Source organism: Triticum aestivum, chromosome 6A (assembly GCF_018294505.1).
Source record: "Triticum aestivum cultivar Chinese Spring chromosome 6A, IWGSC CS RefSeq v2.1, whole genome shotgun sequence".
Taxonomy (NCBI): Eukaryota; Viridiplantae; Streptophyta; class Magnoliopsida; order Poales; family Poaceae; genus Triticum; species Triticum aestivum.
Genome location: NC_057809.1, coordinates 95,779 through 123,094, shown reverse-complemented (window position 1 = coordinate 123,094; position 27,316 = coordinate 95,779). Strand labels below are relative to the sequence as shown.

General features: G+C 47.4%; 2 protein-coding genes across 2 annotated transcripts; both read left to right on the top strand.

The window, feature by feature from the left end:
* The first annotated feature begins 563 nt into the window (after window positions 1–563).
* Window positions 564–2,200, top strand: LOC123131542 (SKP1-like protein 1). Its single transcript, XM_044551184.1, has 2 exons — window positions 564–1,031; window positions 1,779–2,200. Exons 1-2 carry the CDS (start codon window positions 681–683, stop codon window positions 1,950–1,952), a joined length of 525 nt encoding a protein of 174 aa, XP_044407119.1. The 5' UTR covers window positions 564–680; the 3' UTR covers window positions 1,953–2,200.
* Window positions 2,201–2,453: 253 nt separating this feature from the next.
* On the top strand, window positions 2,454–5,194 carry LOC123131541 (glycerate dehydrogenase). Its single transcript, XM_044551183.1, has 11 exons — window positions 2,454–2,756; window positions 2,871–2,954; window positions 3,162–3,302; window positions 3,408–3,529; window positions 3,639–3,720; window positions 3,821–3,893; window positions 4,000–4,091; window positions 4,199–4,459; window positions 4,600–4,644; window positions 4,774–4,888; window positions 4,999–5,194. Exons 1-11 carry the CDS (start codon window positions 2,634–2,636, stop codon window positions 5,019–5,021), a joined length of 1,161 nt encoding a protein of 386 aa, XP_044407118.1. The 5' UTR covers window positions 2,454–2,633; the 3' UTR covers window positions 5,022–5,194.
* The last annotated feature ends 22,122 nt before the right edge of the window (window positions 5,195–27,316 follow it).

Below are 27,316 nucleotides of genomic sequence, written 5' to 3'. Positions count from 1 at the left end.
CTAGGGTTACCTCGATCCCTAAGTAAAGTCGACAGATCTCGCTAGGGTTTCCTCAAGTTGTCGCAGAGTAGGAGAAGGAGGGGGAGGCAGGTGGAGGTGATGGTGGGTAGTGGGACTGCTCAGACAAATGACACAAGAGATTACGTATTTAGTGACGTACTTGCAGAGGACGTCCTAGTAGAAGATGAGGAAGGGTGCAGAGAAGATGACCCGGAGAAGGGGGGAGGGGGTCGTGGCGGCGATGGGCGACCGACCGCAACAAAGAGGAGCCATGCTAGGCGTTGGGCACAGACATCAGTTTGGCGGCCACCACGTCAGATCTGCATCCATGGTTGGCTGGAGGAGGCGGGGGAGGGATGGGGCCGCACGAGAGATAGAAAGTGGTGTTGTGCAAAGGCAGGTCGTCCTGCGTGCGTGCGTTAGATACAGATCGGACGGTCATCGAACTTTTGTAGACGTAGGTTTGTTTTTGTGTTTTGGGTCCGTTTCCTTGTGAAGGGCGGATAGCAATCCGTCCACGCGTTGCCCGGCCTTCAATCAATAAATAAATACACACCCGGACCCAACCAACCCACCCCCGCACGCACCAAAGCTCCCAGCTTTTTCCCCTTCCGTCCTTCGTCGCCGCCGCTCTAGGGTTTCCTCTTCCCGATCCCCGATCCAGCAGCAGCGAGCGAGCGATGGCGGCCGCGGGAGACGCCGGCGAGAAGAAGATGATCACGCTCAAGAGCTCGGACGGCGAGGAGTTCGAGGTGGAGGAGGCGGTGGCCATGGAGTCGCAGACGATCCGCCACATGATCGAGGACGACTGCGCCGACAACGGCATCCCGCTCCCCAACGTCAACTCCAAGATCCTCTCCAAGGTCATCGAGTACTGCAACAAGCACGTCCAGGCCAAGCCCGCCGACGGGGCCGCGGCCGCCGCCGGAGCCTCGGACGCCGCCGCCCCCGCCGCTCCCGCGGAGGACCTCAAGAACTGGGACGCCGAGTTCGTCAAGGTCGACCAGGCCACCCTCTTCGACCTCATCCTGGTATGAATCAATCAAATCCCTCCCTCGATTCGATTTATTATTTGTCCCCTCCTTTTTGTTCTAGATCTGGCCGCCGTTCCCCTTCCGGGCCTCGCATCCAGATTGGTTTGCGCGTATGGCTGCTGTTTAGGTTCGATTGGATGGGCTCCTCGTGCCCTCATCGATGAGGATTCGATTCTATTGGGTTAGGTTAGGGTTTACATACATGATTGGCTTATCTTTTACTCAAAAGGACAGATATTTGTTAAGAGTTTACATGATGTGGTCTGATTTGTAGGTCAGGGTTAATTTGTGATCCATGTTCTTGTGTTCTGATGTGCTATACTGTATATGAATAACCTGGGGAGCATCTAATCTTATTATTATTATGCCAGTAAATTGTATATGTGAGGATGTGTTTTTTCTATCTTGCATTGTAGCTAAATCACACTATTATGCTAAGATCGAAATTGCAATATGATGCATACACATGCCAATGCATTCTGACAAGTGGTGCAAGAATGAATCTGCTCTTGACTCTGTTTTGTTACAGTTATGTTTCTTATCTGAATTTCTTACCCTGTTATGCTCTAGTTACTTTTGCTGTTCTTGGTTTTGAATCAATATCTATTGATTAATGCATTCCTTGTTTTGTGGTTTAGTTTGCCGCAAAGCATCTACATACTGCAATTTGATTAGCTCTGTTCTTGTAAATGAATGCTTCTCTCTGACATGCTGTTATTCTTGTTGCCCTTTTGCCCCCCTCAGGCTGCCAACTACCTGAACATCAAGGGGCTTTTGGACCTAACCTGTCAGACTGTTGCCGACATGATCAAGGGCAAGACCCCGGAGGAGATCCGCAAGACCTTCAACATCAAGAACGACTTTACGCCCGAGGAGGAGGAGGAGATCCGCAGGGAGAACCAGTGGGCCTTTGAGTAGAGGAGCATCTAGGCGATGCCACCGCCGCGCTGAAAGAACTACGCGTAGTATTCGTCATGTCTGTATTTCAGCGCTCTTCTTTATGTCTGTCGTAATGGGTTGTAATTATCCTCGAGTCTATGAGGTGGTGTCGGTGAACATCTTCGGTCAGTGGTTATGTTTGCGAGAACAAGAAAAACCTATCGTGGTCTGTGGTCATCGCTTGTCAAACTGAATCTTAATCGTCAAGTGGATGCTTTGCTTGGTTATCATCTTCCTGTTCTGATTGTTGCTGTGTTATTTGAGCTTCTTTGTTGAAGCTTAATGTGTTGGATGCTGGTTCTTTAAGATTGGAAACATTTGCAGATTTCTGTTGAGCTAGATTGGCTCTCTTGCAGATTTCTGTTTGGTTATATATTTCTGTTGTGCCTGAGAGAGCAAATAAATTGAAATTGTTGTGGGCCTCTGATTTCTGAAGATGTAGATGATAAGGAAGTGTCTCATTCAGAGGGTGAGGGGCCTGGAGCCACTCATGATCTTGTGGTCTTATCCACCAAGTGGTCTTCCAAAATAGCAGAAAATCCTGGCGCCTCATGTTTGCTTCTCAACCTGATAAGAAAAGCACTACTTGTAGCTTGTCATCACCACTTGCATCTAGCTTCTTGTTTCTCCTCCTTGCAGCTGCTCCCCCCTGCTCCAGCCATGGCGAAGCCGATATCGATAGAGGTGTGGAACCCCAGCGGCAAGTACCGCGTGGTGAGCACCAAGTCCATGCCCGGCACCCGCTGGATCAAGCTCCTCACTGGCAACGACTGCCGCCTCGAGGTGCCCTGCTCTGTTTCTTTGTTGTTCCTTGCTCTGTTTCATTGCTGTTGCTTGCTCTGTTTGATTGCTATGATGATAACAGATGCTGAATTTTCTTACATGTTGAGCGCGCAGATATGCACGGAGAAGAAGACCATCCTCTCTGTTGACGACATACTGGCACTCATCGGTGATCACTGCCATGGTGTCATCGGCCAGGCAAGCAACCCCAGCTTGTTATTCCTTTCCTTTATGAATTTTCTTGTCGTGGGTTAGGTTACTGTCCTAAAAAGTTTCCTAAAAACTGTGGTTAAGGTCATATATAGTTTGTTATCCTTTTAACAACACTCTTCTTTATGTCTTGTTTCAAGTATTCAATTAGTTATCAATCTGGATGACGACTTGTGTGGCACAAATTGGCTGCAGCTAACAGAGGACTGGGGGGAAGTGCTCTTCTCTGCGCTCAAGCGTGCCGGCGGGACAGCCTTCAGCAACATGGCCGTCGGTTACAACAACGTTGATGTCGATGCTGCCAACAGGAATGGCATCGCCATCGGCAACACGCCTGTATGTAACACACGGAATTTATTTGACTGACAAGTGCCTTTGATATGATGAATGTTGCTCTGAAGTCCGAATCTCGTGATTGCCATGATGAATGGGTGTATGCAGGGTGTTCTTACCGAGACGACGGCGGAGCTGGCGGCGTCGCTGTCGGTGGCGGCTGCCCGGAGGATCGTTGAGGCCGACCAATTCATGAGGGCTGGCCTCTACGACGGATGGCTTCCGCACTTGTGAGTGCTAGACTGCTGTACTATTAATCCAGCTTGATTTATGAGCAGCATATATACATCTATACGAATCTATTTAAGATATACGGATTGAATGAGATAATGAATGCAGGTTTGTTGGGAACTTGCTCAAGGGGCAGACTGTTGGAGTGATCGGAGCTGGCCGCATCGGCTCAGCTTATGCAAGGATGATGGTACCACTTTATACATCCTCCATATATAAATCTCATCTCAAACTAACCTGTTGAGTATGTATGAGCAATGTAAAACCGACTTAAATTTTGTGTGTGCTAGATTGAGGGGTTCAAGATGAACTTGATCTACTTCGATCTGTACCAGTCCACACGGCTCGAGAAATTCGTCACAGGTAAATTTTATCGATCTGCTAGTAGCTTTATTTGTTCTTGTGTCAGCTATTTATGCATTTGATGTGGATTTAATACATGTGTAATAATAATGTTTATATGATGCAGCGTATGGCCAGTTCCTGAAAGCCAATGGTGAGCAGCCTGTGACATGGAAGAGGGCCTCCAGCATGGAGGAAGTTCTCAGGGAGGCCGATGTGGTCAGTTAATTAGATACAATATGCACTGGGGCATTGCAATTTTCAAAATACAGATGAAAATATTTACATTTGAGATAACGGAACTTTGTTTCTGTTGATGGCAACAGATAAGCCTGCACCCAGTGCTGGACAAGACGACGTACCACCTGATAAACCCTGAGCGGCTGGCGATGATGAAGAAGGAGGCAGTGCTGGTGAACGCCAGCCGTGGCCCGGTGATCGACGAGGTTGCACTGGTGGAGCACCTGAGGGCGAATCCCATGTTCCGTGTTGGCCTCGATGTTTTTGAGGATGAGCCTTACATGAAGCCAGGGCTGGCTGAGATGAAGAATGCCGTCGTCGTGCCTCACATCGCATCTGCATCGAAGGTACGAACTTGTATGATTTGTCGATATATGAACTGGATTCAACTGAAGTGAAGTAATGGATTTGTACATCCATGCCATTGGAATTTCCATGCATCATCTGATGGATTCCACTGTTTGTTTGGTTGACTCCGTGTGCTCAGTGGACGCGTGAAGGGATGGCGACGCTCGCTGCTCTGAACGTGCTTGTGAGTTTCCTTGGATGATGATTGCTTAATCAATCAAGTAGTTCTTATGTTTATTATTGCTAAATTAGTAGGGAGTAGTTGATTACTGATCTGAACCTGATGGAGCAAGTGTTGGGTTAAAACTGACAGGGTAAGATCAAGGGGTACCCGGTGTGGGGGAACCCGAACGCGGTGGAGCCCTTCCTCGACGAGAAGGCGGCGCCGCCCCCTGCCTGCCCAAGCATCGTTAACGCCAAGCAACTCGGTAACTGATATATACATGTCTCTTGCAGTACCCGCCTAGCTCTCTGATCTTAGTTAGCTAAAGACATGTTCTAGCTTGTATTGACTATTGATTGGTGATGTTGGTTGCAGGCCTGCCATCTTCCAAGCTTTAGGCAGAGGCAGAGGCAGAGATGGATGAATCACTGCTACTACTACTACTACTTGCTAAGATGCTATGCATATATAGCTCCTTACCAGTATATATGTATGAATGCCCTCATCCTCATGGAGTAGCAGTACTGAATGAATGAATGATTATATATATCAAGCAAGAGATTTTTGATCAGTTATGCATTTATTATATGTTTCCCTGCCCTGCCCTGCCCTGACCTTCCCTGCATTACTTATACCCACTGCTTGCTACTAAATTAAGCTTGGCAAATTATGTTATGATGTATGCTAGATATTATATATGCTGTGATGTATGATAGATATATTATGCTCCAAGGGAATTACACCACTACTGCATTAGCATCTGCCTGGCTGCCAAAGACTAAGATAAAGATAGCTTTCTTGTTTGTTTGTCTTGATATATTTGTGGACCTTCATTTGTTCTTTTTTTTTGGTCTCACTTTTTCTTCTCTTTTTTGAATTCACAAACATTGTTCAATTTTTGAACATTTTGTAAATTCATAAACATTTTCCAAATTCGTGAATATTTTTTGAATTAATAAACTTTTTCTAAAACCTTTCTTTTCCGCGGAGAACTTATTCTAAGCTTGTGGATACCAAATTTGCCACAGTTTTTCAGATTTGTGAATATTTCCTAAATTCACGAATATTTCTGAACTTATGGATTATTTCTGACATTCAAGAACATTTTTTGAATTCGTGAACCGTTCAAAAAATTTGTGCTCTCCTTTTCAATTTGTGTTCTTTTAAATTCATGAACATTTTTAAAAGTCATGAAGAATTTGCCAATATTTTTAAAATCCAAAAACATTCTCAAATTAATAAATTTGTGAACCCTTTTCTAATTTGAGATTTTTTTAAATTATCATTTTAATTTTACAAGCATTTCTAAAGACTATGGTTTAGAATTTTTTTCATAATCTGATGTTTCATTTGACGGTCACCGGGGTGCGTTTACGTGGCCGTCATCAACACTTGAAGTTTTGGCTGATTCTGGCCCCGTTTCATGGACCATTACTCACTGATTTGGGGTCCCTGAGCGATTTCCATGATTAACGAACCCCGGGGTGCGTGTCGGGGATATAACCCACAGTATAAACCGCCGGATGTATGACCCGGCTAGAGTTTGGCAATTTGCTGGCGACCCACTTGGACTTGGCGGTTTACGATTCATTGGTAATCCGACAGGCGGGTCAGAGGAGCGACAAGACCCGGTCGCCCATCGAGCGGTTTATGGAAGGCCGGATCACGCTATGGTGGGCCGATTTAAGAGGAAAGGCGTGAGGAATATTTACTTTACAAGGAAGACCCGGACTTGTATCCGGTTTGTATTAGAAGAGAGACTAGTCCTAATCCTAAAACGACTCCACATGTAACCCGCCCCTCTAACTTATATAAGGAGGGGCAGGGCTCCTCAAAGAGGGACAATCAAGAAACAATCTCTAGGGCTAGACACAACTAGAGGAGAGCCGGTTTACGGCGACTCCCTCGTGATGATAATGAAATCTAGCCTCAAACAGCATGTAGGGTTGTTACCGGATGATGTTTCCCAGGGCCCGAAGCTGTCTAAACCCTTGTCTTGTATTGCGTCTCTCGATACCGCTCAACCTCTCTCAAGCTACCACATAGATGCGTTGGCCTCACGATTAAGTCCTCACACTAAGGACATCTAACGTGTTAATTCCATGATAGTTGGCGCCCACTGTGGGGCCTGCGCACGGTGGTGTTGAGTTCTTGGAGGGATCTTTTCTGAGGATTGAGAAGCTCGTGATGTGCCGGATTAACGAAACCTGTACGGAAGGATCCACATCATCTACACAACAAGCGGTTGGAATAGCAGAGACCAGATTCAGATGAAGAATAATTAGGGTTTGATGTTGTGTGCGCCGCCGCCGACGCGACACGATCCGTCAAAACCAACGGCAGCTTAATTTCGTTTGGACGCCGAGTCCTGCAAGCGGTCAAATCCTAGGTTCTATCAAGATCGACAAAAATTTCTGCTGCTGTCCGATCTGCCGAGTTCCACAAAATTTCTGCTGCCGGCTCAAGCCCTGAGGAAATCAGGCACTACTGCTTGCTATGTACTCCCTCTGTAAACTAATATAAAAGCGTTTACGAAGAAAGTACTGGAGTACGTACTAGTCCTGTACACTAGTTTTTCTACTCCACGTGAAGATCATCAGCAGCACAAACCTCCAAACGTCCATTGAATTACTTGAGATTGGTCCGTTTTCTGTTGTCGTTATCCGTGCGCATAACGTGTTCACACACAAAGCAGAGTACAAGTTCCAGTCCGAGTCGTGACAAAAAATAAAATAAAAAATTGCGTACAAGCGGTCAACATCTGCTGCCTAGGAACTTTGGGTCCAAGTAGGAAAGAAAACCTGCATGCAAGGGATTCCTTTACCGAGAGTTCCTAGGCGCCGCTCGTTGCGGCAAATTGCCGAGCGAACGCACAGGAGCGACTCCAGCTGGGCCGGCCCATTAGCGCAACACGGTGAAAAATCCAAAAAAAAATCTGCTTGAGGGAGGGATTGAACCAGGAACCTACTGTTAGCTGGGAAAGAGCATAGCCAACGTGCTACATTAGCTTTCTTGGTTAACAATGCCGCGCGAAGCTAGAAGTAATGTAGGTCCAAACATTTTGTCAAATTCCCAATGCGGACATTATTTTGAAAAAGTGTTTATTTTTTAAAAGCGAACACTTTTCGAATTTGACATGAAAAACCTAAAAATCTCCAACATTTTCGGAATATGTGAACAAAGTTTGATAAACTGAACACTTTTTTGAAAATCATGAACATTTTTGAATATGTGAACAAATTTTTGTTAAAGGGAACACTTTTTGAAACTCTGAACAAAAATTTGGAAACGCGTATGTTTTTGGAATCCGAAAACAAATTTTGAAACAAGAACATTTTTTCAAACTCAGAACAAAAATTGAAGAAACAAAAACAAGTTTTCAATTTTCAAACATTTTTGAAAAAAGGAACAGTTTTTCTGAAATCACGGACATTTTTTAAAACTGTGACAATATTCTTAAAAACGAAAATGGAATAGGCGAAAATAAGAAGAAAAAACGAAAAATGAAGATGAACATTTTTCGAATTCAAAAACAAATTTTGGATACATAACCATTTAAAAACGTGGAAAAACCTGAACAAAAATGGAAAATTTAATCACTTATACAAAATTTTGATTTTTTTTTGAAACTCCCAAACAAAATAGAAATAGACACATTTTCGAAAATTGCAAACAAATTTTGAAATGGAAACATTTTTTGAAACTACAGAACAAAATTGCAAGACACGAACATTTTTCATAGAATTGTGAATGAATTTGGAAAGAGGAACATTTTTTCAAACTCCAGAAGAAAATTTGAAAACGCGATTATTTTTTTATAATATGAACAATATTGAAAGGTGAACATTTTTTCTACGTATGCGAACATTTTTATGGAAAATGGAGAAATGTTTTTTGAATTTGTGAACAAAAGATAATAACAGAAACATTTTTGAAGTTTTGAGAATTTTTTTGAATTTTTGAACATAATCTGAAATTCTCAAGTACAAGAAAGAGAAGAAAAAGGAATTACAAAGGAATAGAAAAAATGAAGTAAAGAAACAGAAATTCGAGAAACTAAAAAAATTGAAACTGCGGAAGAACAATTTTTTATATCTGTGAACAATTTATGAGAAAGGGAACAAGTACTATAAATGCGAACATATTTTAATTTTTTTAAGAACAAGAACATTTTTGTATTTTGTGCACATATTTTGAAACGAGAACATTTTTTAAATTTATGAACAAAATTTGAAAATGGGAATATTTTTTAAATTTCGAACATTTTCCATGTATCTCATACAAAATCTTTAAAAATTGATTTAGAAATTAGAGGTATTTTTTCAAATTAGCATACATGTTTGAAAAATGTGAACATAATTTGAAAATAAGAACAAAATTTTGAATTCTAAACAACATTTGAAATTTACAAACATTTTTTGAAAAAAGTAAAATAAACTTGAAAACTGAAAAAAGGAAACGAAAAGGGAACAGAAGAAGAAGGAACAGTAAAAAAGAGAAACTAAAGTCAGGAGGAAAAAAAAGGTTCCAAATTGGAACGAACGAACTGGTTGACTGGGCCGGCCCAGTAGCTTCGCTGGTGCCCTTTCCTCTGTGCGATACGGCGACAATTTGCCGCAACGCGCGGCAAATAGGGATTTCCTCCTTTACCCATGCGGAGATCAAGGAAAAGAAAACCAAGAGAAGAGAAGGCTACGTGAGATAAGGGCCACATCAGAGATTAATCAGCATCTGCGATTTTCCACATGCCTGCACCGACGAGCAGCCGCAGCGCCTTGCCTCCGTCGGCCGTTCTGCTGGTCTGCGCCCCCACGACCTCAAAAGCCGGCCCTACCAGGGACCGCTGCACGGCGGGTCAATGGCCTCCACCTCTGCTGCCTGAGTCTTCACCAAGTAGTCTTAAGCTGCCGCTCGTTCGTCCCTGAGGCACCGTTCCGAAAAATTACCTCCGCAGTGCTGGCCTCCACTACGCCGCTGCGACCAGTGTCTGAGCCACCCGGCTTCAAGTGGTTGCCTGCAATGACACGACGGCCTTGAGTCGCCGCCGTGGCCTCACCCGCACTGCCGCACCTCAAGCTGGCCCGGTCTCGCGGCCGTCTCAACCGTAGCCTTGAGCTGCCGTTTTCGCTAACCCGCTGCCTCACGCCACGCGTCGCTGCCATTTTCCATGGTCTGTGTTAATGAGGAAATCAAGTTTGTCGCCCTGGACAAAAGAAGATGAAGTTTCAACGGCTCGCCCGAAGATATTGGGTCACCGATCTGACCGAGTCACCTCTACAGTGTTGAACGGATCATTTATTATCCGGACGAATCAGGTGAATTTTGTCCGGTCAACCTTTTGTTAATATTTTTTTAACAATTACTTTGGTCTGTATATTTTTATGTGCAGCAAGGGTGGTGCCATGTTGTGCCTATGAAGTGTACGTCAGCACCATCATGCACCGGGCGTCTGCGCTCGCTTACTGATGGAACATGTGTGCGTAAGTCGCCGCCCGTGCAGCTCAATCTGCATCAACCCGCCGGAGCCGCTTTGAGCCGCCGGGGTTATATTAAGTCGCCGGTCTGCCTGAGCCGCCGGAATTATATTGAATCGCTGGTCTGCCTGAGCCACCTCTGTCGCGATAAACGGGTCATCCGTCATCCAAACAAATCAGGTGATATCCATCCAAGTTTGTTTTATTAGCACATGCTATTTTTGTCAAAAAACAAGTTTATCTTTTCCTTGGTCTGCAATATTGTTTATGCATGGCAATTATTTATGACAACAAGTGATATTATACCGCGGAGATGGAGGCACGCCAACATCTTTTGGCACAGGTGGTCATCGTTACTCAACGGACTCCCGCACCGGCTTACAACGCCGTGGCCGTCTCTCACGACCGCGCCGGCTTACAACGCCGCGGCCGTCTCTCGCGACCGCGCCGGCTTACAACGCCGTGGCCGTCTCTCGCAACCACACCGGCTTACAATAAGGACAACTTGCCCGTCCGCACCGACTTACAATGCCATAGCCGGTTCATCTGTCTATGCCGCCTCAAATGTTGCAGTCGTTTTTACCGTCCGTCTCTCGTGGCCTGGTCTACATCAATGCACCGAGCCGCACTTGTCTGGATGAGCTGTTTATTGAGTATGAGCAAGTCACTACTTGGAAAGCCCGGTTTTCTTCTAACAAATTGGAGGCAAATTATCATATATTATCAACCGCCGTCTGCAGTAGATGGATCAATGGACATGCGCACAAATCGCTGCCACTACAGTTTGGTCCACTTCAAACAATCAGTCGGAAGGAACCATTGGCTGAGTTGCTGACACGGCTCATACGGGATCATTTATTACCCGCCGCAGTCACCTCAACCTTCTGTGGATTTACATCGTGCTATCAACACCAATGACATACAACTGATACCGGTTTATATCGCAGTCAAATACGGGGAATCTCAAGCCAACTTCTTGAGTCATCTTAAGACTCGGGGGCTACGATGATATGATGCAGCAAGTCTTGCCAGTCTCAGCAAATTCAAGTGCCCCAGGATGTTGAAGGGAAACCTGGTCCCGGAGGCTACTGTTATATTGATGAAAATTTAAAGGCCGTCAGAAAATTTCCGGCTTAGAAAGGATATGACAGTTACAAAATCCCGGCTTAAGGAAGAAGTTCCGTGTCATCAGAAAGGATTCCGGTTTAAAATCCGGTTCAAGGGAAATCTGTTCTCCCACAAAGCTATGACGCTCTGAAATCCGGTTTAAGAATGTCCGGTTCCAAAATATTTAACTTCTCGCAAGTTCGAGTTTAAAGGCCGTCAGAAAAAATTTCGGCTGAAAATAAAGATTCCGGTTTAAGGTCCGGTTCAAGGGAAAGATGTCTCACATAAAGCCCTGACGCTCTCAATATCCGGTTCAAAATCCTGGTTCAAGAAGAATTTATTTCTTGCAAAAAGTTAAAGGTTGCTGAAGAGGACCTGTTGCCATGATACACAGTTCAAACATGGGTATCCCGCCTTATTGGCTTATCATATTATTGGTTACATGGGGGCTTCAGCTGACAAAGCGGAATTCTGTCCATTAATCCGGCTATCACGCCACAACAAAGCTTGGGAGCTTCACACCCAAGGGGCCAAAGAGAGTCTTGTTGCTACGCACAACTCAAACATAGGCACCCATTGAGCACAGCTCACAAAGTAACGTGGGGGCTTTTTGTGTAAAGTAACAAAGAGTTTGAAAGGACCCTTGTAATTGGGTATCGACCCACGGCTTGGAAGCCTGGTGTATTCACCTAAAACCCCGTGTTAACCTGCCTTCATCAAGTAAGCCACTCATATACAGGTAATCCTGGCATGACCCACCGAACGTTTGACAAGTTACTCTCATAGAGACCCTGAACTTGTCAAAGTTAAAACGACGATTGGTTAGTTGGAGGCCCATCTTAAAAGGCTTTGTAAAATGGTTTAACTCAGCGGCCTGGCAGCCCACGAAAAGCCTCGAATTTGGGCCTGGCAGCCCTCGAAAAGCCTCGACTACAAGTTTTATTTGCTTTTGCTTTTTGCAAAGTTTTTTGATCAAGTTTTAAATTAACCCGGTGTTTACTGACCCGGCCAGACTATATGTCATTACATCAGTCCGGCGTTTCTTAACCCGACACAATCTTTCAACTATCAGTTGTTAGTACAAACTCAATTGTAAACCGGAGTTTTCTTAGCCCGGTCTGGCGTTGAGTATAAGTCGCCAGGATGATTATCCGGTGTTTATTACAACCCGACACAGTTTTATTACAAACCGGCAAAATATGAGGGGAGTTATCATACTCAAGATTTGGGTTATCACCCTTACTACAAAAAGTTGGTAAACCAACAATGTGATTCAATGTCACAGGTATGATATATTTCATATTTGATTATTCTTAAGTGCACCTGTCGGTGTCAAAACCGGCGGATCTCGGGTAGGGGGTCCCGAACTATGCGTCTAGGCGGATGGTAACAGGAGACAAGGGACACAATGTTTTTACCCAGGTTCGGGCCCTCTCGATGGAGGTAAAACCCTACTCCTGCTTGATTAATATTGATGATATGGGAGTACAAGAGTAGATCTACCATGAGATCAAGGAGGCTAAACCCTAGAAGCTAGCCTATGGTATGATTGTTGATGTTGTAGTTGTTGTCCTACGGACTAAAACCCTCTGGTTTATATAGACACCGGATAGGTTAGGGTTACACAGAGTCGGTTACAATGGTAGGAGATCTACATATCCGTATCGCCAAGCTTGCCTTCCACGCCAAGGAAAGTCCCATCCGGACACGGGACGAAGTCTTCAATCTTGTATCTTCATAGTCTTGGAGTCCGGCCGTGATGATAGTCCGGCTATCCGGACACCCCCTAGTCCAGGACTCCCTCAGTAGCCCCTGAACCAGGCTTCAATGACGACGAGTCCGGCGCGCATATTGTCTTCGGCATTGCAAGGCGGGTTCCTCCTCCGAATACTTCATAGAAGGTCTTGAACACAAGGATAGTGTCCGGCTCTGCAAAACAAGTTCCACATAACATCGTAGAGAGAATAACTTTTGCATAGATCTACTGACGTATTCCGCGGCGTGACATCACACCACGGCCAGGCCTTTATATGAATCGTTTTTACTGTTCCACCTCAGCGTGTTTAGCGAGGTAGTTTCCTTGGCACGTCTTATCAAAGCATAGATCGTGCCCCCCTTATTCCGGGATTCTCATCAATACGGACGTGGGTAACCCATCCACGCCATTGATTACGGCGCTTGGGGAATAAGCGAGTTTTACTAGGTTGGTGGGGGACGCATAGCTTCGTCCGTCCATATAAGGGGATAAGGATCCACCTTTTCACCTACGCCTTCTTCCTCCTTTGCTTATCCATTTCCCCGCACTCGAGCTCTAGCGCCCAAGTCCGCACATCCCACCTCGACCTTTCTCCAACCATGTCAGGAGCGGGAGGCAGGTGGATGGCCTCCTCCGTCAAGGAAGGGCACATCACCAAGCTGCGGGAGGCCGGATACTTGTCCGGCAACATCGCGTACAGGCTGCCCGAAGCGGGGCAGCTCATTCCAACCCCCGGGCCCCATGAGAGGGTAGTGTTTCTACCCCACTTCCTCCGCGGACTAGGTTTTCCACTTCACCCTTTCGTCCGGGGGCTCATGTTCTACTACGGCATGGACTTCCACGATCTGGCCCCGAATTTCATCCTCAACATTTCGGCGCTTATCGTCGTGTGTGAGGCCTTCCTCTGCATCCAGCCCCACTTCGGCTTATGGCTGAAGATCTTCAATGTTCGGCCGAAGGTAGTGGGCGGCCGCCAAGCGGAGTGCGGAGGCGCCATGGTTGGCAAGATGGCCAAGGTCCTATGGCTCGAGGGCGCTTTTGTGGAGACAATAAAGGGGTGGCAATCGGGGTGGTTCTACATCACCCAGCCACGCGACCCTGAATGGGCGGCGGCCGCCGAATTCAGATCTGGCTTCCCCACACGGCTCTCGTCATGGAAAGAAACGGGCCTGACGTGGGGGGATTCGGAAGAGCTATCCGGACTCCAGACATGCGTCCAAAACCTGGTGGACAAGAATCTCAAGCTTGTCGACGTAATCCAAGTGATGCTCATCCGCCGGATTCTCCCCTGCCAACGACGGGCCTTTAATTTATGGGAGTTCGATCCGGCACAGTACCGAACCTTGAGCCGGCTCTTCGACACTACGTATGAAGATGCCTGGAAGGTGCTGTTCAAGGGCGCTGAAGCGCCAACATCCGCTACCAAAGATTGCGGGTACAGTGCATGACGTCCAGCCGGCGAGGTAAGTTATTTTACCCTTTACGGGACTCTTTTTTCATAGATTGACTCTATGCGGGATCTAAAACTCCCTAATTTTGACAGGACTAGCTGAAGACGGCCGAACAGATTAACTGTCCGGCTCCTTTGCCGGAAGACCCGGAGGACGCCCGATTGACGGGGCTATTGGCTCCGGCGCCTCATGTGGTGCCGGAGAAGAAGGCCAAGAAGGAGGCCACGGGAACTCGAAGGAGTTCCCGACGCCAAGTGCTGTCAGGTTCTGAAGCAGAGTCTTCTCCTGAGGATGAGGAGGAAGAAGAAGAAGCTCCTCCCCTAGTGAGGGAGGAGAAGAAAAGGAAGGCCGCCCCAACGGGGGTGGCCGGAGGGTCCAAGAAGGGAAGAACCCTTCCTCCGGACTTCTCCACCAACGTCGACGACGACGAGGAGGACTGGCCAACAAGGACCAAGCCCCTGGCGAGATTGTAAGTGTCCGGATACCCATGGTTTTTCATAATTGTATAGTGTTCTCTAATGCCGAACAATCATGCAGCCCGCCCAAGGGCGAGCTCGCCAATTCATCAAGCGGGTCCCTGGGCTCGTCGGAAATGGAGAGTGCCTCGCCTCCGACCGCCTCCTCGCCTCACGCCGCGGACGACACCGCGGTGGGGCCCCAAGGAGGGCTTGGTCAAGAGGAGGTAGCGCAGGAGGCGCCACAAGGCGACCTCCCGGATTCCAGGCGCGCGGGGGGCAAGACCCCCAGGGGCTCTAAGCCCAACCCTCGTCCGGACTCCATGCCGGAACCATCAGCGGTTCTGAAGTCCGGACAGCGGATCCTTCGCAAGAAGGGTAAGACGCCGGTGTCCTCCGTCCAACCGGAGGCACCGGATAGCTTACTGGAGGCGCTCAACGGCGCCTCCATCGAGGAGGAGCACCGCACTATTATGAGTGCGGTGATCCGGACAGTTCAGTCCGCTAAGAGCGGACTGACCGAAGCCTGTACCAGCCTTCTAACAGGCTTTGAGGTAAGTTTAAAACATATAAAAATGTTACCGCATAGACAGTAGCCCCTGATGCTTAGTTCGGTGTTCGGAAAGAAAAGCCGGACTGAGGATCTAAAAAGATATACGCAGGAGTCTAATATAAGTATGTCAATATGGGAACGCAGGCTGTGCTGCTGACCTCTGCCACACTGACTGCGGAGGTCAATACATTGAAGCAAAACCTCGAGCGTTCCGAGAACGAGCTCGGACAAGCCAAGAAGCAGCTCGAGGACAAGGAAGGTAAGAAATGCCTTATTAAAGAAATACCTTATGGAAAAGGTTTTGGTTGCAAAAAATAACAGAAATAACATGGGTACCGCAGGGGCCACGAACGAGGTGGAGACCCTGAGGGAAGCGGTGGCCGTGGCCGAAAACAAAGCGGCTGCGGAGCGCACCGAGCGAGAGAAAGGGGAGGCGCAGCTGGCGGAGGTGCGGCAAGAGCTCCAGATTCTCGTGAAGAAACACGAGGGTTTGGAGCGTGACTCAAAGACCCGAGAGTCCGAGCTTGCCTCGGCTCTTGAGAGTGCCAAAGCTGCTAAGGCCGAGGCCCAAAAAGCCCTCCAAGAAATCGAAGCACTAAAGAAGATAGCGGCGGGTAACGCATTCTTTATGCAAAGCAAGAATGTAAAAGTCAATTACCTATTACTTACCCGGATTCGGAGCTCTCCAAGAGCATTCACATATTTGCCCCGTAGTGCGTCTGATGCTGCCGCGTTCTACCGCGCCCAGGAGGGGAGCTCCATGGAGAAGGTGTTCTGGTCTCAGTATGCTGAGGCCGGACATCCGGTGCCCCTAAGCGACCAGCTGAAGCAGCTGGTCGAGCTCCACAAGGTCGCCGAACAGGCCATGAGGGGCCTTATAGAGCGGCTGTGGCCATTGGAGGCCATGCCCGGGAGCTACTTCGGCTTGGTGCAGCGGCTGGTGGATGCCTGTCCGCGGCTTGAAGTTATCAAGCGCTCCGTCTGCATTGAAGGGGTCCGTCGGGCCCTTGCCCGTGCTAAAGTGCACTGGGGGAAGCTGGATGCGGAGAAGCTTGTGACGGACGGGCCACCGAAGGGCCATGAGCATCGCACGCCCGGAATGTATTATGAGGGCCTCCTGAAGGGTGCTCGCCGAATAGCGGATGAGTGCTCCAAGGATGTAATTTTTGAATAGACTCGTGTTTGTTATTCTGTACGCTGAAAACTTGTTCATATGCGCTAAGCAACGCTTATTAATTTAAAATATTACCTTCTGTGCGGCCGTTTATCAAATTTGAGAGATGGCAAGTCGTTGGCTTCAGCCCCCATGCCACGAGTGCTGGGGTGTTCGGGATAAACTTGAGCGCTCTTGTTCCCATCCTTGGGTCCATCTAGGGAGGCGCTCAACACAACGAACAAGGCAACCGGACTTATAATGCTTGAACACTCTCACTTAGCCATAGAATTTTATAATTTTAAATTTCGGCGAAGCCTCTAGTATTCGGAAGACCGAGTTCGGGGCGCTATCCACGCCTTGGCCGGATAATTCCGGTTCCTTGCTCTAAGCGGCATAAGTCTTTAGGGACCCGAAAAAACCTCTCGAACAGCTACCGGCTCTCGCCTTATCATGACGGTCAGTTTTGGCTTTCTCCACTGAGGTGCTCGACCCAGAATAACTGGGGCACAATCGCAGTGGTTCTCCCAGTGCTACCTTAGCCGATATAGCGGAACGTAAGGTACCAAAACACGGGAGCCGGGCAAACCCAACTATTGACCCAAGACATGATTCGGAGCCAATTCATATAATGCTATAAGTTCGGGGTGCCGCACTTGTGAAAGTGTTCGGACTTTATCACACCATAATTTTGGGATACTTGAGCCCCTGGTGTATTGGCCGTACCAAAGTGTACGGTTGCAACATGTCGTGAAATGAACATATGTATATATATAAAGGAATTAAAGCAATAATAAGCAAGAGCTATGTATTGTTTATTCAAAAAGGTACTTCAATGGAAGCAGAACGATACAAATAGTGCGGTAAGCAAGGGATGGGACTATCTAACATGTCCCCCTCCAGGTGTAAGCTGCGGGATGGTATTTAAAACAGGTATAATGCTCATAACAGAGACCACCTGAGCACTTGACGTGGTCTTCCGCTTCCTGGCTGTTGCATCGTGAGTTTGGCGATTCAAGTGCCGGACAGGACTGTTCGAAGACGGAGTCCTGAAAGTAAAAAGAAAAGAAAAAAGAAAAAAGGAAAAAAAGAAATGACACAGACGGTAGCCCCTGGGGCGGTCGAGCCGCACTCTTGGCGTGCCGTTGTCTTGCCCCTCCCCATATGCCCATGGTATCTCCAAAGCATAACTATGTACGCTTAATACTGGGTTCGCAATTTCGTGAGGGCTGGGGTTGGGGCCGGATTGCTACTCATGCTTGAATCGTGCCAGGTGGTCTTGTTGCAGGTTACTTCGGGCGCGCTTGGCAGTGTCCGGACGCTTAGTAGCCGGACTCGAGAATTGCCGTGAGAGGCTGCTTTGCACCTCCGCCGCGAGGGCCGCCGTATGCTCCTCCGTCCCGAGAGAGTGTTCGGTGTTTCCATTAACCGTGATTACTCCTCGAGGGCCTGGCATCTTGAGCTTGAGGTATGCGTAGTGCGGTACCGCATTGAATTTGGCAAATGCGGTCCATCCGAGCAGTGCGTGATAGCCGCTGCAGAATGGGATGATGTCGAAGATTAACTCTTCACTTCGGAAGTTATCCGGAGATCCGAAGACCACTTCAAGTGTAACTGAGCCTGTACAACTGGCCTCTACACCCGGTATGACGCCTTTAAAGGTCGTCTTTGTAGGTTTAATCCTTGAGGGGTCAATGCCCATTTTGCGCACTGTATCCTGGTAAAGCAGGTTCAGGCTCCTGCCGCCGTCCATCAGGACTCTAGTAAGGTGAAATCCGTCGATAATTGGGTCAAGAACCAATGCGGCGAAGCCGCCGTGACGGATGCTAGTGGGGTGGTCCCTTCGATCGAAGGTGATCGGGCAGGAAGACCATGGGTTGAACTTTGGGGCGACTGGCTCCATCGCATATACATCCCTTAGTGCACGCTTCCGCTCCCCTTTGGGTATGTGGGTTGCGTATATCATGTTCACCGTCCACACTTGCGTAGGAAAACCCTTCTGTCCTTTATTGCTCGGCGGCCGGGGCTCTTCCTCGTCATCGCTATGCAGCCCCTTGTTATTGAGTTCGGCACCTAACTTGCCTGCTTGCTTGAACACCCAACAGTCCTTGTTGGTGTGATTGGCTGGGTTTTTGGGGGTGCCATGTATCTGGCACAAGCGGTCGAGTATTCGGTCCAAGTTGGACGGGCCCTGGGTATTTCTTTTGAATGGCTTCTTCCGCTGACCGGGTTTAGAGCCTCTGAATCCGCCATTGACGACCGTGTCTTTAGTATTATCACCGTTAATGCGGCGCTTGTTCTTGTTGCGACGCAGCCTGCCATTGTTGTCCTTGGTATCCGGACTATCAGGATGTTTGGCCAAGTTGGTGCTTCGAGCTAGCCAGCTATCCTCTCCCGCACAAAAGCGAGTCATGAGGGTTGTGAGGGTTGCCATAGATTTCGGCTTTTCCTGTCCTAGGTGCCGGGCAAGCCATTCGTCACGGATGTTATGTTTGAAGGCTGCAAGGGCCTCTGCATCCGGACAGTCAACGATTTGATTTTTCTTTGTTAGGAACCGAGTCTAGAATTGTCTGGCCGATTCTTCTGGCTGCTGAATTATGTGGCTAAGGTCATCGGCGTCTGGTGGTCGCACATATGTGCCCTGGAAGTTATCAAGGAATGCGGCTTCCAGGTCCTCCCAACAACCAATTGATTCTGCTGGCAAGCTGTTGAGCCAATGCCTAGCTGGTCCTTTAAGCTTCAGGGGGAGGTATTTGATGGCATGTAGATCATCACCGCGGGCCATGTGGATGTGGAGGAGATAATCCTCGATCCAGACCGCAGGATCTGTGGTACCATCGTATGATTCGATGTTTACGGGCTTGAAGCCCTCTAGGATTTGATGATCCATTACTTCATCTGTGAAGCATAGTGGGTGTGCGGCGCCTCTGTATTGGGCTATATCACGACGTAACTCATACGAGCTTTGTCTGCTGTGTTCAGCCCGGCCGGTTTTGCTGTATCCGGTGCGACGGTAATCATCCTGTGTTGCTAGGCGCCCACGCGATCCGTAGATCGACATTGTATGTTTTGCCTTATCCTCCAATATATCTCGCAAGTCCGGCATGTTTTCCTTTGCCTTGGTACTTTTTGAGCGGCGTCGGGGTGTGGCTTGAGCGGAGGGCCGAGAGGCTTCTCTGTCGCGGCCATGAGGTGGCCGGTCTGCCATGTCGTGTACTGGCGACTTTTGTGCTTCCTCCTCTAGTCGAGGCAACGGCCTGCGTTTGGGGTAGCTTTTGGAGGGGCGTTCGAGTTCATACTCTTCGGCTGCAAGGACTTCAGTCCATCTGTCAGCTAGCAGGTCTTGATCAGCTCTAAGCTGCTACTGCTTTTTTTTGAGGCTGCTTGCCGTGGCTATAAGCCTGCGTTTGAAACGCTCCTGTTCGGCGGGATCCTCAGGCACGACGAATTCATCATCGTCGAGGCTTGCCTCATCTTTGGAGGGAGGCGCGTAATTCTCGTCCTCGACCTCTCTTTCTGCCGCACTATCGTGCGGACTTGCTTCTCCCTCCTCCTGCGCTGAGTCCTGCTGGAGGGGGTTCTCTTCGGCACTGTCTGGAGTGCTATTATCTCCCGTGCCGGAATCACTGTTTTTATTGTGACGGGATTTAGAGCGGCGCCGCTGACGTCGGCGCTTCGGCTGTTTCTTGGAGGGGTCATCGTCCGTTGTTCCATCGTCGTTCCCATCTTTCGGGATGTCCACCATGTATATGTCATATGACGAGGTGGCCTTCCAGTGCCCTGTGGGTGCTGGGTCTTGGTTGTCTCCGGCGTCATCGTCCATGCCGTCGATGTCTTCGGAGTCATAGTCGAGCATGTCGGTTAAATCATTGACAGTGGCTATAAAGTGGGTGGTGGGTGGGCGTTGAATTTCTTCGTCGTCCGCATCCCAACCTTCCTGTCCGTAGTCCGGCCAGGACTCTCCGGATAAAGAGAGAGACTTTATTGAATTCAGGATGTCGCCAAAGGGCGAGTGCTGAAAGATGTCCGCGGCCATGAACTCCATGACCGGTGCCCAATCGGATTCGATTGGCCGGGGCGCGGAGGGTTCGGAGTCCGAAGAGGAGTCCGGCACCCTGGAGTCGAGGTCCTCGCCAAGGACAAGGATGGAGTTCGGCTCGATTGCCGTAGAGATTGTAGCCCCCGAGGCGGTGTCCAACCACTCGTCCTCGATCGGGGAATCCGGCTCCGGATTAAGGGTCAGAGCGAATACTGGTGCGGCCTCCAGGGCACTGTTCGGCTACAGAGCGAGATCATGCCCATCGAGACAGTGCGGCACGCTTGGCTGCGGCTCGAATCCGTCGAAGATCAAGTCCCCGCGGATATCGGCCGTATAGTTTAAACTTCCAAATCTGACCTGATGGCCAGGGGCGTAGCTTTTGATCTGCTCCAAATGGCCAGGCGAATTGGCCCGCAGTGCAAAGCCGCCGAACACGAAGATCTGTCCGGGGAGAAAAGTCTCACCCTGGACCGCGTCGTTATTGATGATCGAAGGAGCCATCGGGCCTATCGGTGACGACACAGAGGAACTCTCAATGAAAGCACCAATGTCAGTGTCAAAACCGGCGGATCTCGGGTAGGGGGTCCCGAACTGTGCGTCTAGGCGGATGGTAACAGGAGACAAGGGACACAATGTTTTTACCCAGGTTCAGGCCCTCTCGATGGAGGTAAAACCCTACTCCTGCTTGATTAATATTGATGATATGGGTAGTACAAGAGTAGATCTACCACGAGATCAAGGAGGCTAAACCCTAGAAGCTAGCCTATGGTATGATTGTTGATGTTGTAGTTGTTGTCCTATGGGCTAAAACCCTCCGGTTTATATAGACACCGGATAGGTTAGGGTTACACAGAGTCAGTTACAATGGTAGGAGATCTACATATCCGTATCGCCAAGCTTGCCTTCCACGCCAAGGAAAGTCCCATCCGGACACGGGACGAAGTCTTCAATCTTGTATCTTCATAGTCTTGGAGTCCGGCCGTGACGATAGTCCGGCTATCCGAACACCCCCTAGTCCGGGACTCCCTCAGCAGCCCCTGAACCAGGCTTCAATGACGACGAGTCCGGCGCGCATATTGTCTTCGGCATTGCAAGGCGGGTTCCTCCTCCGAATACTTCAAAGAAGGTCTTGAACACAAGGATAGTGTCCGGCTCTGCAAAACAAGTTCCACATAACATCATAGAGAGAATAACTTTTGCATAGATCTGCTGACATATTCCGCGGCGTGACATCACACCACGGCCAGGCCTTTATATGAATCGTTTTTACTGTTCCACCTCAGCATGTTTAGCGAGGTAGTTTCCTTGGCACGTCTTATCAAAGCATAGATCGTGCCCCCCTTATTCCGGGATTCTCATCAATACGGACGTGGGTAACCCATCCGCGCCATTGATTAAGGCGCTTGGGGAATAAGCGAGTTTTACTAGGCTGGTGGGGGACGCATAGCTTCGTCCGTCCATATAAGGGGATAAGGATCCACCTTTTCACCTACGCCTTCTTCCTCCTTTGCTTATCCATTTCTGCGCACTCGATGCCTGTCCACGCGGGATAAGTGGAGACGTAAAACCAGAGTACGTGTTCAACGTGTACGTATATTCGAATCGTTTTCTTTTCTTTTTCTGTTTATTTTAAAACCAGATATTTGACTAAACTTTGACTGGCTATATCTTTTAAAATAAAACTCCAAATGAATTGATTCTTTTTCCTACCTCTCTCAAATATTGTCTAGTTTATTTTAAGATTTATTTCAAAAAAATTCAGACAACTTTTTGGTACTGTTTTTGAAACTATATATTGATTCAAAAATATTTTTAATAGGATTTTTGGAGAGAGGAGAAAGTTTTCAAAGGTTTTGGAGTGCACCCTGCCTCCCCACAACCTGAAGGCAAGCATTCTGAACCCTGGCATAATATTATGTGTGTTATTTGTACGGATACAACACCACCTCGACACGGAGTATCCGTTATTTCGTGTGATGACACGTTTCTACTCATGAGTGCATATTGATGAAAACATGCTACTGGAGTTAAATAGGCTTGCGATAATAATCACCATCGAAGGCCTTCCATGCATACCGGAAGGAATACGGGAAAGCCTCTGTCTTGGGTAGACACGGGTTTGTCCCTAGTCCTCCGTCGAGACGGTTGTGTCCGATACGGCATGGTGAGGTATGTCGAGTGGTGATTCTGTCTGTTGGATGAAGTATATATTGTCATGCTAATCATGCAGGGAACATTTAAACCTCCTGAGTCGACCATAGATCGAGTCTTGTTCCGGTAACCCCCTTACTTGTCTCGTACTACCACTTGTCCCTGCCATAGGTAGGGTACGGTTCAGTAAGTTGTCAACCCCTTTCCTAGCACACACCATACAGAGAGGCCATGGTGGAAGATACAGAAGGCATCCGGTAGGCATGCCACCTGGCTCGGGGGCATGGGTGTTTCGGTTCTAGCCGAAGGGGTAGCTCCCCTAATTTGCGCGCGGTATAAGTTTTGTGATCCCATGCTAAGTCGAGGTTGTAGCCTCCCCACTTAGAGTTTCGCTTAACAGGTGTTGTGGGTGATTCCAGACACCGGTAAGTTAGGCTGGTGTGTGCGGATAGGTGTGTTTTCAATCAAAAGGCCGTAAACGGAATTAGTCCCGATGGACTAAAGGAATCCATTACTCGTGGGTAAAGAGTACACCCTCTGCAGAGATTAAATCTATTCGAATAGCCGTGTCCATGGGTAAGGACTACAGTCTGGGATGAGTCAAGTGTCGATCTTAGTGTCGGTCTTCGAAGGAGAAACAGTTAAACCAGAACTTGGATCTTGACTTGTGACTTGTGATGATCATGATTATTATTTGTTATGGTCTAACCCGTTATATTATTTGAATTATCGAGTATCCCTGGGATGGTTCTACCTCTTGGATATTCACTGTGATTATTTATAAGCTCTTTATGTGGTGTCGCTGAGACGCCCGACTGTGGCATGCTTAATGTTTACATTATAAGCCCTTTACGTGGTGTCGTTGAGACGCCCGACTGTGGCATGCTTAATGTTTACATTATAAGCCCTTTATGTGGTGTCGCTCAGACGCCCGACTGTGGCATTCTCGTTGCTTACTTTATAAGCCCTTTATGTGGTGTCGCTCAGACGCCCGACTGTGGCATTCTCGTTGCTTACTTTATAAGCCTTTTATGTGGTGTCGCTCAGACGCCTGACTGTGGCATTCTCGTTGCTTACTTTATAAGCCCTTTATGTGGTGTCGCTCAGACGCCCGACTGTGGCATACTTAATGTTTACATTATAAACCCTTTATGTGGTGTCGCTTAGACGCCCGACTGAGGCATGCTCGTTATTTACTATCCACTCGAGGCGTCGCTTCAGACACCCGATCGGTGTATTTTATTACTACTCGGTTATTACATTTTTATGGTTGCATATAAATAACCTGCTTGCATGCATCAGGGATTTCATTTTTATAACTAGCGTTGTGATCATAAAATACTTCAGAACATAATTATCGTTGTTATATTATATCCGTGTTCATAATGTTTGTGAGTACATTCAAAAGTACTCACTGGCTTGTCCCTGGCTGTTGTCTTGGCCAGATTCCTTGCACGGAGAGGAGCGATCATGGTGACAACCCCGGAACCTAAGCAATGGTGATAGAAGCCTCGCGAAGATAGGAGTTATCCTGGTCAGCTGTTCCTGTGGGAAATGGAGTCCCATAGACGCAAATGATCCACAAACTGCTTTCGCCATCAACCACTAGAAACCATTTGTTGTACTCACAGGCCAGAATGGTTTTGTACTACATATTTTGTATTTTGCTTGGAATTTCTGTATCAAGTTGGTGCCTCATCAGCTAACAGTAATCCTGGGGCTGGTGAGCACAAGGGCCATTTTCTGGAAATTAATACCCTGAAAACCGGTCGTGACAAAGGCTTTTCTCCTTTAGCTTGCAGAAGAACCTTTCTGTGATGGAAGTGGTACAGGCAGAAAATTTGTAGCAAATGTTTTCTTTACCATTGTCTGAACTGGCTTTTAGGGAGTTCAATCAGTTATCAAGCTTATTATCTGTGACTTCCTTGGACAATGGTTGTAATGATATCTGGACTTGGAGGCATGGGAAAAAGTGAAGTACTCAGCAAAAAAGTACTATGATTTTGTCCACCAGCCTGTTCCTGCCAATCCTATTCTGAGCTGGGTTTGGAAGAGTTGTTGTACCATGACAATTAAAACGTTTGCCTGGCTGGTAATTATGGACAAAGTTAACACCAAGGATATGATCCAATGACGCCATTAGAGAATTGATGATGGACCTAGTTGTGTCCTATGCCCGACTGGAGTACTTGAGGATAGGAACCATCTGTTTTTTCCAATGTAACTTCAGTATGAGAATCTGAAACTATCTACATGTTTGCTGGTTGGATAGCAATGATATGGTGCAAATTGCCTTACATGCCAGGAAGGAGTTTAATAAGCCTTTTTTCTCAGAGGTGGTATTTCTTGCATGGTGGAATATTTGGAAAGTTCGGAACGACAGGGCTTTTAGGCATGTCAACCCAACTTTTAGGCAGTGGAGAAATGGGTTTATTCATGATATTACTCTTCTTTCACACCGGATCAAGACCAGATACAAGGAAGCTCTACTCAAATGGATTGATTTCCTGCCCCCTTGAGGGCCATCTTATTTGTATCTTCTTTCTTTCCTAGTTGTAGATTTTAGTGCTTTTCCTTTCTTCTTTTTAGATTTCTTTAGCCTTTCTTGTACAGTTTTTCTGTTTCTTTGTTCCTCCTCTTGAGGAACCTTGTATCTGTACCTTGTTCTTTTCTAATAAAATAATGTGGGGTGTAAGCCCTGCAGTCTTTCAGGTCAAAAAAATGACCAAATAATCCAAAGTACTTAACATTTTCATACTATATTTGGAGGCTAAAAGAAACATTTAAACACTAGCACAGGCATACTACAACATATACAGGACAAAAAAAGCAGAGCATGTACCTTGTGTCTGCTCACCGAGTGATTAAATATACTTGAACCTGCAAACAAACAAGAACAAAAGGTCAAGTGAAGCTTAACTAAAAATCAAGCATCTGCAGACAACAGTAAACAACATGCTAATCTGCAATCCTATAGCTCTAGACCATGACTGCAGACAACAGTAAACACCTCTAAAGTTGGACCAACAAATCCATCTACAGTCAGTACGAGAACACAGATCAACTTAATCTACGAAATTATTCATCAACAACAAAGCAACCCTAATCTAGCAAACAACCATTCTACATCCCAAACTGCACTCACAGATATCCCCCCAATCCGACAATCTAGAGGAATCAAAATCACAAACAAACCCTAACACCTCAATAACAAGGCTGCGGATCTAGCTACAAACACCGAGACACTGCATCAAACAAACCCTAACAAATCGATTCCAACTACAGTCCCGACCACTGCATCCAACAAAATCGACCACAACTCGGACACAAACCCTAACACTTTGATTCATACTACTCAAAAAACACCCAAATCAATCCAAAACCTAAACCAACACAGAGACACGGGATGAACTACAAACCTTACACACGAATCCGAGACGAAGATGGACTTCACCCCCACCAAAATTTCGCTCCACCTGATGAATCACCTCTTCGTGCACCAGGATGAAGATGGTTTCCGAAAACGCGAGGCAGCACCACTTCGAGATGATCCACCGGAGGAGCCGACGCTGTCGCGCGACACAAACCCTAGACGACCGCCGGGATGGAGAGCGGATTGGCGACAACGAAGAGAGAGGCGAAATGGGGAGAGAGGTGAAGTGATCAGAAAGGGGAACTGACTGGGGAGAGAAATGGGAACCAACCTCTCGACCGATGGGCTACCGGCGCAGTTTTCAAAAATGAACAATGCCATGGGTCCCACAAATCTGCCATAGATCCAAAGGGCACTTCGGTGGGAACACAACACAGAGACTCACAGCCCTCCATCGCGCGACGGACGACGGGGACAACCGCGTGTTTTCTTCAACAGAAACACCCAGGTGTCATTTAGCAATTCCCAAAAATATACTAACAATTATTAGATTTAGAAGATATGATTTTGGTTCTTCGATGGAAAATGAGGATTGGGATAGGGAAACCCCTCGCTCGCTCGCTATGTCTGGATATTGGGATAGGGAACTCGGACTCAGAGTGCGGATAGATGAGACAGGGACAGGTGACGTCATCCGGAGCAACCGTCGAGTCCCTAACGCGCGCAGGCCGCCGAGCCCGAGCCCCCGCCGATGGGAGCCTCTCCTCGTCCGTGCGGCCCGTGTAACCGTGTGGGGCCGGTACGATGGTCAACGCACAGTCACAGCCGCCGATCTTTTTTCTTTTTTTTTTTGAAATTGGCACATGTATATATTGCTCATTGCCCTTGCGGCCTGATAATAAAAAAAGGTGAGTTTAGAAGCATTACTGCTCTTCTGCTCTAAAATATGTAATTATTACATAGCACTCCCTCCGTTTCAAATTACTCGTCGTGATTTTAGTTAATTCTTGTTAACAAAATGGAGCACTTGTCTTAGTTAGAACCGCCTCATTGTCATTGCTTCCCATTAGAAAACAAACTCATTTCTCCTTTTCAAAAGAAGCCAACACCATAAAGTGGTAGATGTGTTGAAGTGCACCGCGGGTATATATATGTCCAGGTTTTTGGATCATGTGAGTAAG

Coding starts and splice junctions, on each gene's coding strand:
- LOC123131542 (XM_044551184.1), top strand. CDS start 681: ATGGCGGCCGCGGGAGACGCCGGCGAGAAGAAGATGATCACGCTCAAG. Junction 1,032..1,778: donor CCCTCTTCGACCTCATCCTG/GTATGAATCAAT, acceptor TGCCCCCCTCAG/GCTGCCAACTACCTGAACAT.
- LOC123131541 (XM_044551183.1), top strand. CDS start 2,634: ATGGCGAAGCCGATATCGATAGAGGTGTGGAACCCCAGCGGCAAGTAC. Junction 2,757..2,870: donor GCAACGACTGCCGCCTCGAG/GTGCCCTGCTCT, acceptor TTGAGCGCGCAG/ATATGCACGGAGAAGAAGAC. Junction 3,303..3,407: donor TCGCCATCGGCAACACGCCT/GTATGTAACACA, acceptor GGGTGTATGCAG/GGTGTTCTTACCGAGACGAC.